Source organism: Tachypleus tridentatus, chromosome 1, assembly GCF_004210375.1.
Source record: "Tachypleus tridentatus isolate NWPU-2018 chromosome 1, ASM421037v1, whole genome shotgun sequence".
Lineage (NCBI taxonomy): Eukaryota > Metazoa > Arthropoda > Merostomata > Xiphosura > Limulidae > Tachypleus > Tachypleus tridentatus.
In genome coordinates, this window is record NC_134825.1 from 31,857,677 (window position 1) to 31,878,102 (window position 20,426).

General features: G+C 32.9%; 1 protein-coding gene across 11 annotated transcripts in view; it reads right to left on the reverse strand.

Moving 5' to 3' along the window:
- Positions 1-216: 216 nt before the first annotated feature.
- Pi3K68D (phosphatidylinositol-4-phosphate 3-kinase catalytic subunit Pi3K68D) overlaps positions 217-20,426 on the reverse strand; it is a 43,105-nt gene continuing 22,895 nt past the window's right edge. For 9 of the 11 annotated variants that reach the window (XM_076491352.1, XM_076491393.1, XM_076491369.1 and 6 more), the window contains one exon: positions 217-10,411. In XM_076491352.1, the coding sequence (XP_076347467.1) occupies positions 5,373-10,411 (5,039 nt within the window). In that variant the 3' untranslated portion in view covers positions 217-5,372. Of the gene's footprint in view, positions 10,426-13,969; positions 14,129-20,426 lie in introns of those variants that run through there. The other 2 variants (XM_076491416.1, XM_076491422.1) reach the window with 2 other exon arrangements.

Below are 20,426 nucleotides of genomic sequence, written 5' to 3' on the forward strand. Positions count from 1 at the left end.
ATATGGTTGTAACACATTTTTTGTTTTGTCATTTATACAACTTTGTTTTAGGTAAAGATTATTTTTTACATTTTAAAACTATTTTTAAGTTCCTTTTAACTTTTACCAAGATAATTGGTCGGGTTAATGTAGTTTTTATTATTTTGTTTTAATGACTGTTAAACTTTGTCTCAAAGTTACAATTCTATACTTCAAATTAACAAACATTACATGTGATAAATACTTAAAAGCAATTTTTATTTCTATCAAAAGTATGCAAACATCAAATAAAAATGGGATCATGAGAAAATTATATTACGTAACCGGTAGAGTACACAACATACATGCAATACATTAAAGTTTACCAAAATGCATAAATTTCAGTCACAAAAAACAACCATTTCTCTGGAAGTAGGTCATTATAAATACACAAGTACATATGTATATAACAGCAGCATAAAAAACACTCAATACTATATGATTATATACAATTTTATTAATCACATATGAATGCAAGATTGCCACACAAAAACAGAATTGAAATACTGTTTTTACTTGCCTTTAATCCAAACAGTTAATTTGGAAGTTTGATAATCCGTGACACTTTTTGTTAACATGCAACTAATTATACCACAATTCAATATATTCCTGATTTTTTATCCATACAATATTTATTGAATTTTACATATAACATTTAAAGTGCTTTATTTTCATACTTTTGTAACACAAGTTACATTTATAAAAAGTTTAATATTATACAAATACATATTTAAAATAACAGTTTATCTTAAAATGTAGGTTCAGTTGATACTAACTTTAAAATTTTGCTTTTCTTTTTTATTTCTGTATTTACTGATTTGTTCTTAACTTTTTGTCTTACTGATAACGAGGTAAGTACTTCAAACATTAAACCTTAATAATGCTTTTAAGTACTGGAATACAGTGCATTTGTATATGTAAAAATGGCTGGAATGGGTAGAGACCATCTGTTTTAACATATATAATTTTCTCTGCTAGTGGGTTTTCTCGTCATCACGGATTATTGTGCATTTGTCATGTTATTTCAAAAAAATATGAAGACCTAATGATTTTTCCTTACATTGCTCTAAATTTACTGTATTCCTAAGATAACTAATAGTCCTATTATTATTATTATTATTAATACCAATGAATATTATAAACAAGCTGAGGCTTAATATTAACAAAGTAAATTCTGTTTTTACATCACTATACTATAGTCATTACCAAGTTGACTTTTACATTTTAATATTAGTAGGTAGCTTGCTCTGACCTCAATATCATTGTGTTCTGTACTGTCTATAAAATCAAATAGTATCCTGAAATTTAAAACTGAAAGTTCATTAAATCTGTTGGTTATGTAATTAGCACAAGTAAGTTTTGATTTCCTTAGAAGTGTCTAAATGTAAAAAAGAAAACAAAAACAATACCAATGTCTTGTCAATAGAAGTTTCTGTTATTCATTATTTCTTTCCTTTACAATCAGAATTGTATATGTAAAAAAAAATCCTAGCTTTCTGTACTTACAGATGAAAAACAGTTGGTACTGTATGTGAAAAAAATTCTGTCAGTAAAAAAAAAACAAGGCATTTTTATCCCTTGAACATGCATACCTACTACACCTAAAACTATCAGAGAAAACCTGTACACATACACACATGCAATAAGGCATACCTAATTCCTGAAAAAACAATAAGCAGGAAATATTTCAAACAGTAATTATAAATTTTAAAGAAATCAATAAAAACAATCAAGTAGTTAAATTAGCAATAGATCCAGCAGCAGTTTGTACCCCCTTTATAAGGCTTCAAGTGTTATGTCACCTGGTTACAGCTAACATTATGGATGTATTTATTATTTTCTATGTACAAGGTAGACCAAACTGAAGTGTACATGTCATCACAATTTATAATAGTTAAAAAGTGATTCTGTATAGAAACAAACTGTGCTAATTAAAGGGTAAGAACAAACCACTATTTTTTCAGCACCAAGGTTGTTTTATTCTCAAACTCAGCTTCTAAAGCCCTTCACAACTTCCTGTCTTGAACCTTCCCAAATAAAACCTTAAAACCTTTAGGGAAAGATAGTCTGACAAAATAAATTCTCTTTGGTCTTGTACAGTAGGAAGCACATATATAAAATAATGCTCACATATGAGAACCCATCTAGTTTGACACACATACACACACAAGTATTTTTTACAAAGAAAAATCAAAACATTTTCTACCAAAATGCAAATAAAGTTCCATTACTAATTTTAAATGTGAACTTTAATCAGGGCCTATAACAAAACCATAAAATATTTTTGATATTTAGATTAACTTCAACTCGTCAGTTGCTTACTTTTAACGAGCTGGTAAATGAAAACATATACCATTTGATTTTTAACCAGTATTGTAAGACTTCTGTGATCATGAAGGAAATGTACTTAGAAGATAATACTGGTTGTAATTTTATAAATGTGAATTTCAAACTTTTAAAAAATATATCTTCAAACAAGTGCAAAAATAAAACTTAAATCAAAGCAGTCATCAGGACTACATAGGTATTATGGTGAACTTAAAGGACATTAATAAAGGATTCAATCAAGTTTTCCAGCAAAAGATTTGAAAGTTTATATTTTGAAAATGTCAAACAATCTTATATGTTTAATTATAGATTTTTATAGAACTTTTTAATTAGAATATTCTTCACACTCATCAGTCTTAAGTCCACAACAAAGCACAAATAGTCCACCCAACACCTTCAAGCAGATTTCAGTGTAATAACATTTGTGTTACTTAAAATTTCCTTGATACAATATTATTTTGAAGATATATATATTAACATTATAGTAAAATAGCTACATGGTAGTTTTGCAATATGCAACATTATCTAGTCTTCAAGAAAAATATATATAAACAATCATAAATATAAACATTTATGCATTTACATTAGTCAAAAAATGTGTTAAAATGTGACTAAAATCCACAAAATCAGACAAGGTCAAAGAAATCAATTACTATAAACATACAAGACACTATTTTGGACCCATCTTTTTTTAAATTCACACTGAGTGCAATATATCAATGTATCATACAATCAACATACACTTTAAAATGTTTTACTGTGTTTGTTATAAAATGTTCATCCATGTTAATGCTCAACAACCAAAGTATTGATTGTCTATAAGCTTTTAAAGTAACTTAGTATGCTTATATAGGTGCCTTTTTAACTTTTTAAAAGGCAATAATGAACTGCCAAGTATCAAATTTAAAACTACTTGTATTTGACACCACTACACAAAGAAAACCTTGCTTGCCTTTAAAATAAATCTCTGCTACTGCTACATTTGTTTTAAGATGAACAGTGAGAATATAATTTGCAAAAACCTAATACAACATTTAAATTTTCTACTATAATACTAATTTTCTCCAAGATATGTAGAAACAATAAATCATCTTAAGATATGCATGCCAAGTCTTGTGGCTCAGTTATGATCTTGAAGACATATAACACTATATAACACAAATTTTATTCCTGGATAGTATGTGTTATTTCTTAATTGCTTGTGTTGTAAAAGTACAGAAAATGGCCATTATTTCCTTCAAACTTTGCTTTTGTGACCTAGATAATGAAATTTAGAAATTAATCTATTTTCTATGTAAAAATGAGCAAATTTGCAAATTTTCATTTACATAAGTCTGAAGAAAACAACATATGAATCAAGATTTACATGTATTTATACTAAAGTTATGCAAAAATGAACAAAAATGTTTAGAAGTGAGTAGTTTTTCGAGATTTGTGACTGTAATGTAAATCACTTTCATGTATCAGTCCCCAAATAAAGACTCCCATCACGTTTTGGTTATATGCTTCCAGGTCACAAAAGCAAAGTATGAAGAGAAAAAAAAAAAGAAAAGTCTTTTCTATTTACTTTAGGCATAAGCAATTGGGAAATAACATTTTCTGCCCAGAAACAAAAAAGTAAAAATTTTGTTACACAGTGTAATGATTAGGCTTTAGGTAACCAAAGTGGGCACAGCACAGACAGCCCATTATGTAATTTCTATGAAAAAAAACTCAAAAAAAAAGTAAGTAAATTCACTACAATCTTAATATTTAATCTGTCGTCCCAGACTTTGAATTTATAAAAATATTGTCACAGGTTTGGAGACTATTTTTACTCAGGAAAAATACACGTGAATCTAGTCTATATACTACAGATAAAAAGGTTTACAATATCAACATACTAGTTTTAACGTGTAAAAACGTTTTACTTCAAATGATTTTAACCTATGAAAAGGTGTGCTGGAAATCTAGATCCATGCATGTATACGTACCGAGTTTTGCTATGCTAATTACATTACTATTGGTAAATAAAACCGACTAAAGTTACAATTATTTGGCAAGCTTTAAAGTTGCAGCTAGCAGAAGTTGAGAGAAATGATGCTCTAAAACAAATGCTTTGAAACTAGAATTATAAACATATTTCTTTCTTTTATTAAATGCCTTTTAACTATTACTGCAATGTTAAGCATAACACTGAAGAGGGGGAAATTTCCATAGAACAAAATAATACATGTGGATGAATCTATCATTCAAACAGAAATTGCTGTTAACCCAGTGTAGTGCAAGATATTTTTGTTTGTTTACAAATTAATTAGCAAGAGGGTAAAGCTAAACTTTGGAAAGTTTAAAGTAGAACAGAAGTATTTCAACTTTTTGCATGTAGCAATAATAAATGATTTATAAAGTTGTGGTAGCTAAGAAAAATTGAGTTGAACTACATCAAGTAAAGGTTTACACCAAGTAATTCTTCTCTGTTTTTGGAGAACACTTTTCACATTTACTAAGAAGTAAATATTTTTCTTTTTATTATAATTGACAGGATACAATGCAAATTTTTCAATTCAACTCATTAATTCATTTGGGTAAAACAATAACAAAGTTTACCTAATGTTAATAATCTATTTGACACAGTTTGAGTGAGATATAAAAGACCACACAGATTATAGAAAATGTGAAATAAAAAAGGAATCCTTAAAATCCAGAACTTAGGAAGTAGAAAGTACTGTACTTTTGTTTTTACAGATAGTATGCTTTGATCCTATTGTTTGAAAAATGGACCATCCTCATCATAAAACGTTCTACACAACCATATCTTACATGTAGTAGCATGTTATTAGAATATGCACTTATATTTTTTCCAAGCACTAAACTGTCAACTCACAAAAACAATTTGTGCTTAAAACTGAAGGCACAAAATTTTCATCTTTCATTGGTAAAATTCTCTTAAATGTTACTTTAATAATGTAATCCCTTTAAGGAAAATATGTAAATTGAAAGTTATAGAAAAGAAATAAACACAATAGAAGAGAGTAACTATGTAAACACTACAGAGGAAAGCTGCCTAGGGGATACCATCTCACATTTTCCTTTAACAGGTTTAGTTCTTTAAGGGGAATCAAAGTTGACCCTAGAAATTCGTTTTCTTGAACTCTATCGAAATTCCACACAGACAAGTGCAAAGTACGGCTCTTCACTACATCTATAGGAAGCCCATACACAAGCATTTCCATAAAAGTTGGATGCGTATTCTTCCAAATGACTTTTGTTTTTCTCTTAGTGAGTTTATGTGGATCAGGAATCAAATACATTTTCACATAAGAATCTGGTGCACTGTTCCTGAGAGATCTCAGATTTTTGGCATGCATCACCATCACAAAGAGACTGTTGTTTTTGTATTCAACCGAGAGTTTTACCTGTCCTTTAATTCGACCTCCCGACTCTCTTCGTCGAGTGACAGTATTTGTACCTCTTAATGCAGCATTCTGAGAAGAACCTTCTTGGTCTCTTAGGAGTGGATGGAAGAAAGTATATACCAATGAACAATGAGCAACTTCATCAGCCATATCCAGGAGCTCTTTCAAAAAATTATCAATTTCTATCATTCTCTGCTCTGCAACTTCTCTAATGTTGGATCGTCCAACAAAAGACCCTCTTGGTAAAGGATGAAATTTTGCTAATGGAAACATCATGCAAAGTTTCTGATGAAATTCCCAGAATTCTCTGTAGGTGCGGAAAACAGTCATTGACTGATTGACATTTTCTCGCGTGACCTTGATTTCGTAAACATAGTACTTTTCTGGATCATAGCGTTTTTGGTAAGACACCACTTTTAAACATTTTATACAACCATCAGTCTCTTTAGTGAAGGTCTTAGGACTGAAGGATAACAGCAATTCATCATTGTGATCTCCTGTAAAACGTAACTGAGCCAAGTTGTGGATGAAAAAATTGAACTGGGTAAACCAAGACTTTAAGCTGTCTTCAATCATTCGTGTAAAATGTGCAGTGGCTTCAGCTTCAGAAAGGTGGGGTAAAAGTGCTTTCTGCACATAGTGCACTGCACTCTCTGTAACTCCAGGGATATCGGAGGCAGCCATTAATGAAAATAGGGTCAATAAAATACTTCTGTGTTGACGAATAATATTAAAAGCCTGGCAACAAATGTCTATAAAGTTCTGGAACTTTTCAGAGGGTTTGTCACCACCATTGATAACATACACCATGTCTGAAGTTAGGATAAATGGCGTTCGGTCACGTTTTATGTTACCAAATGTCTGTGCATCACCTAGGAACTTTCCAAAATCAATATGAAACATATGACCTGAAGTTTTCAACATAATATTATCATTGTGGCGATCACATATTCCCAGAATGTATGTGGCTACACAGTACCCAGCACAGGAAAGTGAAAAGTTTTCAACTGCATGTTGATACTCAAGTTCAGATGCGTTGTGTTTTTGAAGCCATTCTGCTATGGGACGATCTTTAAATGAACCTGTTAAGCCATGTTCAGTTTGAATTTTTCGTAATGTCTCTGCCTCAGTCACCATCTCTACAATACCTTTTTTCACTTCTGTAGGTATACATGTAAAAGTGATAATTTTTAAATCCAGGCCTTCCTTCAACCACAGTTTGTCCATGATTCTTATCATCTGAATTGTCAGCATATCCTGTCGTAGGTCATCTCCAACTTTGTAGATAGCTTCTATTGGTTTTGTCCCTTCCTCAGAACTTTTAAATATTAGCTTGAGTGGAAGTGTATTAGAGGTAAAATAACTACAACATTTTATGTCCACTCCATGAACTTGAAGACTAGGGCTCAGAGGAAGAACTGTGGGATTTTCCAAAAGATTATGATGAATAGATTCTAATCCTTGTAGCATGGTAGACAAACGAAGAGAATCTTTAGTGTTTTTAATTCGATCAGCTATATCTGACAAGCTTTGTAGCAGAGATTCTTGACTTTTGATTAAATCTCTCATAGCCTTGCCTGATATAGTTAGAAGAGCATTAAGCATTAAACACATTCTTCTTCCAGCAAGTGGATCATTAATATTCTGTTTTAAAAGCCAATACAAGTGATGAGTTACTCTAACACTGGTCAAAGAGCGCTCCAACAGAAACCAAGCTAGTGGAGAACTGTCCCACGTTTCAAAACGTAAGGCTTGTACAAGCTGTGGAAGATAGTCACAGAGTTCATCACATCCCACATTTTTTATCCACTGGACAGCTGTATAACGGACTTTATGGTCAGGAAAATGACGTAGCAACAATACAAGAGCATCTATAGGTGGTAAAGGGCACCACTCTTGCAACAAGAAATATATATCAGATAAGCATGCCCAGTCCCATCCATGAGCTGACTGCAGTATCTTTGGGAGTGCTTCGGGAATGCCATACATGCAATGACGATTGGCCCACAATAATTCCTTTTCCTCTTGGGAAATACCAGTGAGATGATCTTTTTGAACAATCTCTAAAAGTTGTTTCCTTGTAAGAAAATCAAGTTGCTCAATGTCCTTTTTGTAGGTTACAGAAATATCTCCTTGAATGACATCAGGGAATACAACTGTACCTTCAAATTCAGTAAGACCAATTTGTAAAACTGGACAGTTGGAACTAGGATTGCACACGGCAGGTCCCATTTCCTTTTTTATTTCATTGGACCACAAGCCAAGTAAGTAGTTACCCTGACAAAGTTCTCCTTTAAAATTGAACAAGTTCATTCCACACCAGCCAATCATAATTTTCTCTTTATGAGCAGCTTCTGTTTGCTTGGATTCTGCAGGAACAGCAGGAACACCAATAAGGGTAAAATACAATTTTGCTTCTCTTGGAAGAGTACAAAGACAGACAGTCTGAAAGTGAAGCCAATCATCAAAAACAATTCTATCAAAAAAGCTTTTTTTCACAGGAATGGGTTTGTAGGTGGTAACAGAAGCTATTTCCTGAGAGCCATGACACAGCACACATGAAACATAAAAATGATCAAAACTACTTGCCCAATGAGGTAAAATTCTAAACACTGGTCCTACATGAACAAGCAGAGTGTCTAATATGCTTGTGACATCCATTTTGCTACTTAATTTTTTGTCCAAATCAGAAGAGAAATGCAAAGTAAAGTCTACTTCATAGGCTTGGCAGTACATTACAAGAAGCTGATATACTGCTTCATACAGTTGATTAATAACTAAATCAAGTCTGAGTAAAGTGTTATCTTTCTGGTTTGATGTTATATTATCGTTAGTATGCTCATTCACACTTTTATCCTGTGAAAATATATTACTTTGGCAGAATTCTGATTTTCCAAATGTTTCACATATTTCTTTCAGGTTCTGAAGAGAATCACTGATCTCTACAGTTTCTATGTGGGATAACAATGTGCACAATGCTTTTAATGCTTGAATTACACCTAAAGGTTGCAGTGTGTCTTCTTGGTCATTTCTAGCATGTATTTTCAGTTTTTCTACCTCTTTCTTGAGGGTTTCCATTACAATTTTAACTGCCTCAAAGTTAACTGCTGGCGATAATTTGGGTGACATCAAGTCAGTAGGTTTTATTTCTAAACTCTCTATATCATCTTGAAGAGTTCTTGCCAAAGGATGCTTTAAATCTTTTACATGAATGAGTCGAAGACAAACAGGCTGGTCACATTTTTGACAGTAATGAACATACTCATATTCTCCTAGAGATGAATCACATGTTAAATACTCGGTAAGACCACGAACCTTTAGAATGAAGTCATCCATGTTTATGTCCTTCAAATCATCAAATGTACTGCATACAACATGACTGATAATATGTTCGATACTTGTTCCCGTGTCACAGGTAAAAGTGATAGGCCTAACACTATATTCAGAACTAATTTCTAATTTAATACTGTACGAATTGTACTGTTTATTTTCTAATGTTGCACTTATCACTAGGCCTTCATTTGTGTTATGATCATCACTTGGAAATTCTGATCTCAGTTGTTTCAGTTCATCACAAAACTGATTTAGCTCAGTATCACAAACATCACATCTCTTTACAATCTTAATGTAACTTCCAGTAGTGGATTCTGTAGTATTTTTTATATCGATTTTTTCAACAGCTTTGTCACTGGTAATTGCATTAGATTTTAAGGTAGGAAAAAACTTAATTTTTTCTTCAACTTGACATATTATGCCATCAGTGGAAGACAGAAAGTCAAAATTATCTTTTTCACTGCAACCCTCTATCTGATCACGTAAGTGGAAGTCCATAAAAACTTGCCTCTCATTTTCTTGAGCAATCTGGAAATCTTTTGGCTTTGTTTGGTTATTATTTTCAGCAATTAAAGGATCAAACATACTAAGAATATCATCAACTGTACTTTGACAACTTTTTTGATTAATGGAAGTTTCAACATCTACACCTAACAGGTCTATTAAGTTGCTACTCTTTTTTTGTTCTGAAGAAGTTAAAACAGATTCAGCACTTGTGTGATGAGTTTTACTATTTATGACACAATCACTGTTTCCCTTTGGATAATTTCTATTCAACTGAATATTAGTATTTTCAGTCAAAACAGACAAGTGGCTGTCTTCAGCATTTCTGCAAACATTTGCTAGTTCTGGTGAAGAATTACTATGTTGTATATTATACAGTGTAAATGGGGAATTAGCAAGTCTTTGGACACCACTGAAAGAATACTCTAAGATTTGTGGCAGTTGGATGCTTGGTCTTTGAGAAAAAAAAGTTGACATATTTGGCCACATATATTGAGGATTGGTCTGAAACTTTGAAGATATATCAGTAAAATGCTCTCTCCTTATAGGTTCTATATATGCACTTATCTGGTTTGACAAGCAATGTGAAGTGAGATTATCATTAGATTCTGGTTCTAAAAGATCTTTCATAAAAATGTTTTTGTGAGACATTCTGTTTGTTTTTTCTTCATTTTCTGTACTAGAAAACAGTATAAGGTCCTCGATGTCTGAAGACTGTTGAGTTTGTGGAGGAGGTGGAGGTGGAACTAACATGAGTTCGTCAACATCAGAAGGATAAACTCTGCTTGATGATGGGGCTAATCGTCTCGGAGGAAGTGGTGGTGGTGAAGCAGCTAGAAAAAAAAATCTTAGTTTTCTGTTATTTCATCTCTAACACACACAATATAAATATGCATCATACACCATCATATACTATAAGTTATATACAAGATCCAAATTAAAAACATTTAAAAAATTTTCAATTAAAACCACAGTAAAGGTCTAGATAACTGAAAAAAACAACACTATTTTCCCTTGTCAAAAGTATTTTTAACTCTTCAAATTCTGGGAAAACTTCCAGTTACAGTTAAAAAAATCTTTTTACCTTATAATAAAGTTCTGAATTTTAATATATTTTCAGTGACAGTTGAATTTTTATTTCATAAAACAGGCAGGTATTTTTAAAAGTTGTAAATTGTATGTTATAGTTATATATACTTAACTTCTAAACATATCCAGTGAAAGATGTGAAATAGCTACAAAGATCTTTATTCAATAAATTAACTGAAGTTAAATAATTTATAAAAAGAAATACTTTGCAGATAAATAGTAGGTGAAAGAGCTACAGAGTAAACTTTAAAATTTTAGGTCAAATTAAGATGAAATAAGATAGTTCTAAATGGATCTCAGCAATCAGGTTGATTAACTGGTAACTTATCAGTACTGATTATGTCTTAGTATCACAAGGTAATAAATTAATCAAAATTACAATTGATCAACTTCACAAAAGTTATTAACTTCCTATACTAAAAATATATTTCTGATAGATACTTACCTTTTCTCAAAGTGCTTTGTTCAGTGCTGCCCTCTAAAGGTAAAATGTTTTTCAAATGCCTCAAGCCTCAAACTCCCACATACTTCACAACCAACACGATTCAACTGCATCTCACATGTAAATCATCATGTGACAGCCCTCCACTAACAGAAGTGAAAAAAAAAGTCCTTCTGATCCATGTAATTCCTTCTCTTTAATTCACCTGAACCATCACTTTGAGACTAGGCAGAAATAGAAGCACCAGTTTTCAATGGGGAGAAAGGGTGGAAGGTGTTAAGAGAAGGTAAGTACCTATCAAATATATATTTCAGTATAGGAAGATAATAACTTCCAATATGGTACCTTACCTCACCTCACATATTCAGCTAAAATTACACACTGAAAAGATAGAGGGACTGGTTATGAGGAAAAGAAAGAAGTATCTTTTGAAAACATCCAAAGAATACCCACAAAGTGAGATCTCCAATGGGAGAAGAACACATGTGAGAGACTGAACTACTTGTGTACCAGGTGTACTCTGCACCCTTTGTATAAATGTCACATAAAAGGCCAGAAAGTGGGAAGAGCACAACTAAAAGTTAGAGGAAACTAGGTGGGTTTCAAACTGACATACAGTATACTAAAATATCAATCTCGGTGAAGAAAGAGGAAAGAAAAAAAGACCTATACATGGGAATGCAGAGAAAGCTAAAATGGACATGTTACAATATGTAGAGTGGTTAAGGCATGAACAGACTGTATGTGGCCAATCAATTCCAGTCCAAAACTAAGTTGTACTGGGATTACAGCTTCTAACCTATGGTAGGGGGGTCTACACCATCTTCACATCAAGTTGGATAGATTGGAACTATATCATTTTCAAACTGAATGGGGCATGTGTGCAAATCCACAACTACCCATATACCTGCAAACTTGACATCTGAATGATGGTACAAAGGAATGTCCCAATGTGACAGATAACATCAAATCAAATTTAGACAGTAACCCAAATGTGCAAGATAAGCCTCAGGTAGTTAAACTCTCAAAAGTGCAGCACAAAAGGGAGAATCTTCACTGAATACAACATCATCCTATAGATAGGACTGCATAGAAGCCAAAGCACACAATGCACAACATCAACCTGTACAGAAGTGAAAATGATGAGGCAAAACTATGAATTAGAATGAGGAAGCACAATCATCAAATGTAGAAAGAGTTGTGTTGCTTAATCCAGCTCCAATCCAAAACCACTCATTAGGACCTGATATTCAAAAACGACTCTCCCATGATTTGACAGAAGCCAACCTTAGAGCAAGAGTGGGCCATTTGCACTTCTCTGCACTTTGTGAACATAACTCACCTTTTTGGACAGGTTAGTGACTGGAGATGAAAAGTGGATATTTTATGAAAACTTAAGTGCCACAGACAATGGCTCAGTGCAGGTAAACTGGCTAAAGTACAGCCCAAAGTAGGTCTCCACCCCAGGAAAGTCTTGTTAAGCATTTGATGGGATATTGTTAGTGGGATTCACTTGAATTGCTGCCACTCAATGTAATGATTACATAAGACTTTTATTGTCAACAGTTAGAGTGCTTGAATGTTGCATTGAAAGAAAAGAGACCTGATTTGATTAATCATAAAGGCTTTGTTTTACACCAGGATAATGCACGGCCACATACGGCAAGGGTTACATCTGCAAAAACTGAAGAGCCAGACTGGGAGAAACTTTCACATCCTCCTTATTCTTCAGATCTTGCTCCATCAGATTATCATCTGTTCCAAAGTTTGCAGAACTATCTTGATGGAAAAGAGCTTGGAACACATAAAGATGTCAAAACTGCCCTTTCTACAGTCTTTTCCTCCAAACCTCAAGAATTTTATAGAAGTGGCATTCAGAAGCTTGAGAATCATTGGCAGGAAGTAATTAATAATAATGGAACATATATTATTAATTACATAACATTAAAAGCATTTGAAATCCTTTCTCTTTTCCTGAACCTAAAATTAAACATTACTTAAGTGTTGACCTGATAGATACATCATCTATCTCCATGACCCACCACAAAGAGGTGGAGCATACATATTTTTAAACATACAGGACATCATTCACAAGATAGGAACACTCAAAAGTTCAAGTGCAACACAAATCTGTGTGGTCCACCACACAGAAGTGGATCACCTCTAGAAAAAGCATGCAACAACCCCCCTCTGGATAGTATCACAAAGAAGATAAGTTCATCATCCACTGTGGGACTCACTACATAGATGTGGAGCACATGATTGAAGGATCAAACACCACCTATAGCAGCAGAACACCACCACCCTTCTCTCTACTGAATGGAAATGAACACATTCAGGACTCTTCCATGGTCTACCACCACAGGAGCTCAGAATTGTAAAGTGGCAAGAACTCTCATACTTCAGCAGAAGAACAAAGAGGAAATAAAATGTGTGAGAAGTCAGAATGAATGCCAAGACTGAAGACAGTGCAGTGCGGGTGACCCCAAAAATCATACATGTAAAAGCAGATTGCTCCTGATTTATTCAGTCAAAGGGATGGGTGGCTATTGTCTTCTGCTTTACTCATGCAAGTTCATAGGACAGTATTGTCTGGAATGGCCATATTTATGAAGCAAACATATTACAAGATAAACTTAACAACAATGGTGTGGAACACCCTATCTCAACTGTGTGTGTGCATGTTTTATTGGCCATAGATATACATCTTGGTTGTACAGTGCAGAATTAGGAGATGGGAAGCATACATTGACAGGCAATGCATGCTTGCGACTAAGCAGGAGACTAATCCTAAATGGGGCATGCCACAGCAAGAAAAAAAAAAATATATATATATACATATATAGAAAAGATAACTTACCCAGTCGCAACATCACTGAAGTTAAAAGCTGGTGACAGGAAGTACCCCAATGAAGAAGAAAAATCTACTGAATGAAGATAGTGGGAATAAAATATATGAGGTGTACTCCACATGCCTGACTGGAGAGTTTCCTCCAATGGAGGTGAGATGTCAGGAAAATAATAAGGTGCCTGATCTGATGTGATGACCCCTGGAACAGATCAATAAAATTAGTTGAGAAACCCATAAAGATGAATAGTGCCAGGGAATAAAAATGTGTGAAAGGGAATCACTAAAGGCTATGCAACAACAAAGAGCACATACAGGACTAGAAATCTATCCAGATCAGACTGAGAATAAAGGTGGGATGTAGAAGTGAAATTAGCAGGAAGGGACAATGTACCTTACAAACTGCATAAGTTTTGGATAGGAAAGATCAACCCAGACAAAGGAGAACACATAGAATAAAAGAAGTATGTGAAACATCAATGACAAATATATCAAAGTGACAATGCTTACAGGCTAACATGAGTAAGAATAAGCCTGAATGGATAGAGAAAACATAGAGCATGAGGAATAATATTCAAATAGAGGGAGCAGAAGGCAGGGAAGAACAATGTTCATATTACACTCTGGAAGAACTACATGATGAAGAGTTCTATGAAACCAGAATAAATGCAAAAGGTACCAGTTGGTCCAGCCCTGACTGTGAATATCCACTACCAGGGCCTGAGGATTAAGAACTGAAAACCACAAAAAGATGCAACTGGCAACAACATACAGATGATTGCATGATAACTTGATAATCTGAGGGTCAAGAGACCATTCAGTGGGAAAAACCAGGTCCACTCTTAAAAAGTGATCAATCATAAGGAGAATGATACCTGAAACATGACATGCAAAGTGACTTATCCACAGAATGTAGGCCCAATAAACAAAAATAATGTACAACCACAATGGGAATTGTTGGAATGGAGCATGACATGTTTGTTCTGTTCCAGAAAGAAAAAATGAATCAAAGCAAGTTGTACCACCAGCAGCCCATAGATGTTGATATGATAAGACATTCTGGTCTGAGATCATTTCTCCAGAGAAATTTACTAATGACAGTACAGTGCAAGAATGCATATGTGTCAAACCCAATGGAACAAGAGCCTCCACAGAAGCCCAAGTCCCCAAAAGTGACAAAACCCTACCTGCAGGAACAGAGTAAGTAGGAAGTGTACAGAGAACTGAAACCTCCATTTAATAGAGATGAAGTGAAAAGGGTTAAACCTGAATGATGTATGTGTTAAAAAATACACCTTAGTGGATAAGATATGAGATAGACAAAAACGAAAAACTTCTACAACTTGAGAATCCAATCAACACAAGCTGCTGCTATCAGCAACAGGTATGTGGGTTGAGAAGACTCCAGTCCAGAATGAGTTAACAGGAGCTAGTTGTCCATACAACAGAGCACCTGAACTGATAAGAAACAGGAACATGGACAGAGGCATTTGAGATGTCTATTGTGGTCATCTACAGTCCTGGTAAATCAGGGAGCATATAGAAATTGGTTGAGGCAGGACAGATGGATTACAGGATGACAGTACTCTGATTTGTTTTGGGTATGAAAAAAATTTAGAGTAAAAACTGGAGAAGGCTGGTTGACAGACTCAATAGTTCTCTGTGACAGAAGGCCCTGTACAGCCTCAGATAGACGTACATTGATAGTAAGATCTCAAGTTAATGCGAAGAAAATCATTAGAAATAACAGTGATGGGGAAAGAAAATGGATGAAAATTTCTGACAAAACTTGGACACTAAAGAATCAGTAATGAATTAGTCAAAGAATATTGATTGGAAGCTCATGGAGGACAAAGCATGGTAATGCTAGCCCTCAATTGAGAATCAAAATGCTGCTTAACATGATTTTTGATGTCACAGGAAGGAAGGAAAACAAAGTACTGTAATGATAAGTGTTATGTAACAAAGTAGGAAGATTATCATATGAAATCTGTGAAAGCTAGTAAATGGAACATACTGGAGAAAATATATTCAAACAATCAAAGTTAGACCTAGTAGATTACATGGATAGATGTAGCATAGTAAGAAGGAAAAAGGCTGTCAAAATATTCATAATCATGAACAGGTTCTTACACTGCCAGAGTAACCAACACATTTTCATGGGAAGAAAATTCTCATATAATGATCAATCTCTTGCTAATTGATAGCCAAAAAATCCTCAATTAAGACCCCCAGATCTAAACCCCATGTAATGGCACTCAAGGTAGTGGTAAAAATATCAGAAGTTGTAAAACACAAACTTTACAATTCATCTTAAACCATGAAAAGTCAAAATTTGAGAAAAAAATTAATAGACAAAGTCAATCTATTGTGACAAACTATCACAGAAAACTAACTGTAGTAAATAAATAAAGTAGATTGCTTGCTACTTTGAAAACAAACAAAAATAAAGAAGTGAAAATAACACAACTGAAAAATGTTTCCATTTTATCACTTCCTAACAAGTAATAATTGGATAGAATCAGAGGTAATCACGTGTGTCAGGAGGGTGTGTCACACGACTACTGGTGGAAGGTTGTCACATGGAGATTTGCATGTTAGATGCAGTTGAACCATAGTGATCTTGGGGTGTGTGAAGATTCAGGTTTGTAACATAAATAGAAATATTTGCACACAGAGGGCAGCACTTAAGAAGAATAGTTACACATGTGAAAGGAGATAATATACTGTATTAGATAATAACTAATCAGGATTAGTTTGTTTATTACTGATTAATGAGTCTGACAATTAGTTGATTAACAAATTCCATTAATCACCTAACACTAATTCTACAGACATTATTATCTAATAGGAAGCAGTTATGAACTAAGTAATTTAGGTATAAAATAAATAACTTCCAGTTTATTTAAAAACCTTGTTAAATTTTTTAAAATAATAATAATACACTCTTTATTTTTTTCTAAAAAAAATTAAGTATTAAACTTATTTGCTATAATTTACAAATATAATGATACAACAAATTCTTAAAGTTAAGAACTAAAATTTACTTGGACAATATTGCAAAAATATACAACTGTATTTTTCGTATTATTTGAAAATGGTTGGAGTTACATGACTGACGGTTACAAGAAGTAATTTTTGAAAGATTAATTGCATTAGTTTGAATGTTGGAATAATATAAAAAGAATAATGACCACAAAAACTAATTAAGATAATAAATAAAACATGAATGTAATTATATGAAGCTCTTCCTAAATGTTTTAGAACCTTCAAAATTCCATATTTAGTAATTTATAGGTAAAAAAGAAACAACATGAAAAACGAATCAATTACTAATTTCGATTATTTGATTAGGTTACATCAAGACAGGTAATATTAACTCATAGGTGATAAATCCCATCTGAGAGGTTTTTTTTTTCACCTTGTCTTCTCATCAGTGTTCTGACCTGAACTTTATGATTATTTAAATCTTTCTTCATCAGCTATTAATTTTATAAGGAGCAAACTGTCTCTATTCTATTTTGGAAATAAATCTACTTCACTTGAAATCTAGATACAAGACTTCTTTGCAGAACTGTTTTACATTTATTGTGTTTTATGTTTTCAAAAATAAACACAAGTCACTTGATTATTACATAATGTACTGCTGTCACCAATGATATTTCAGATGTATAAACTTTCAGTTCTTTGTCAAACTTTCATGTCAAATCAGAAAATATTGTAAAATCAGTTTCAACTGCAGTCTACAATTATAGTCACAATGAAAGAAATATTAATAATTTATACAAAAGTGTTGGGCTTTTTTTCAATTTCTTTTGAATGTATGTCATCATTCCTAATTTGAGAATGTTTCACAAAAGCACAAGAGCTCAGGATAATAAAAACTTTACATTCTCAGGATGTTTACCTTAAAAGTGAGGATGTTCATTATATGTAATTTGGCATGTTTTACTATTCTCTTATCAATGCATTTTGCAGTTGATTTACTGTGTTTGATGGATGGAGTATATATAAAGTCCTACTCTAAAGCTGGTCCAAATATGTGTGCTATGGAGAATATCTTAAGAGAAAAGTGTTGGTTAGTTCATTCTCATAGTATTTTCCCGTCCACAGAATTCTGTGAGAATGGATACACATTGGAGATAACCACTGTCTTGTGAAACATTACATAAAGATTAATGGGAACAGTAAAGGGCTATAGAATAATACTATTGTATTACATGTAATGTAGAGTGTTAAAAGCATCACTTCTGATGATATACATGGATAAACAAATAAACTGATACCACTGTTCTCAAGCCTATCCATGAGCTAATACTTGTACATTTGGGAAATAACTTCCCATACTAGCTAGATTTAGGCTGTTTGTTAGTTTATGATGTAATTTGAACTCAAGCAGCAACAGTAATTTTGTTATACCAGATTGTCAAGATATATGTCATGACATTGTACTATGGAGTGTAGGTTACCAGTTGTAAAACTTTTTGGACAACTGCAGAGTTATCTATTATTTTGTAAACATTCAACACTGCACACGATGGCACCGTATTCAGCAGTAACCTTTTACTACCTACAATATCATTCATTCAAAAAGACTTGTTATCCTTCCCTGTTCTTAAACTGACATCACTAGACTATTTACTAAATGCAATGTTAGTTTTGAATGAAATTAATAACAACTGAAGTGTTATATCCAGTCTCAGAGATTGTTCAAATCATCCACTGACTTCTGTGAATGACTCTCTTAAGGTAGCCAAATGCCTCTTCATCTAATTAGTGACGCACATGAATGGATTAATGAGATTCCCACTGTCCGTATCTACTATCTAGCAAAACCACAGCCAAGGGAACGAGCTTGGAAAAATCAGCGTGGAAAGAAGACCCTGCGGACTTTAATATCAGATAAAAACTTTCCCACCTACAAATAACTTCATCACCTAGTTACCACCCCACATTATTTATGACTTCTGTGTGTATCTTTTTTGTTTCCATAATTATTTTTAGAAAGATAAGTGAATATTGTATGAAAAGTTCTCTAATAACTTTTTTAAATAAATTTGACTAAAGCAGTTTATATCACTGTAAGCATATCTATAAAAATACAATAGTTAGCTGATCCAGGATTAAGATGAAACACAAATTGTTAAGAAAACATGCAGAAGAAAGCATTTCTTCAGTTACTGCATACTGATGTCATATGTTGCAGCATATTCATAGCAGGTAAGCAGAATAAAAAAATCATATCTTAGAGAAAAAAAATCAATGTTTCACATCAAGCCTGCAAAGAGGTTTTGCTGAGGATGTCTTGATGCTAAAGACTAAAGTTAGTTTGTGATGTCACAGATACATTATCAAAGGTGACTCTGTTGTACTTTAATAGACTATTTTGAAAGGACCTCCATTTTTTTTACTTTTACATGGTGGAAGAAGATTTAGAATTACATATAAGTTAAGATACAGTAAACTAATTATTTTCCCAAAAGTAAGCCAAAAGCAGACTAGTTGAGTGACCTGTTTTAACACCACTTCCACTACCATACAGTAGTGTGTTGTTTGTCAATCAATCAATAAAAACTAAAATGATGTCGTGTAATGGACAATTAACACTGCAATTTGTACTGTTGTGATGTCAGTAAAATATGTACACACCAAGAATCACAAGAATTATGCAGTCTGCATGCCACAACACAGCTTGACACACGAACTTCTAAAGTAAGAAAGAAAAATATTTGTTACTCTTTAATGTTGGTTTTATTTACTCTTGAAACAGAATACTGTCAGGGACCCTGCAGAAGTACATTTGGTTTATATTAAGTTAGTTAGAAAACGTTGAACATTTAAAGTTGTTATAGTTTATGAAATGTGGCTGTTAAGTGCTATTAATGTTTTAACTACAACCTAACTTTGCAAATTTGACATGAAACGTGCAAACATATACTGTAAATACCCAACCATAGAGCCTAACAGTAACACATTATACAATCAATATCTTAAATTATTGCAAGCTAATGAAATTATATATGCTTAGACTACTTAACTTATTAAATTAGCAATATAAAATGCGTGCTGTAGAATAGTGTACACTGAATATGCCAAAATAGTTTCTCCAATTATTTAGTAAATTGCTATAACTAATAGTATTTGCCATACAATTTACAATAAAAAGGAAAAGATTAATTCGACACATTATAAATCAGTAATACCTAATAAACAGTTTTAATATTTGTGGTGTAATGTCAGCATTAATATACTGTTTCTATGTGGATCTGAAAAAACATTAAATATTATTTCAGGCAACACCATCATAATCACTAAATACTGAATTGTATTTGAAAATTTCCAAAGCTATTTAATTTCTATTTAATTTTATGCATCATTTATTTTTGGAGAACCTAAGTTTGAATTTTCATTTCTGATCTTTATGATTCCTCAAAAATGTTGAGCTACTAGTTGTGACTTATGACTTTGA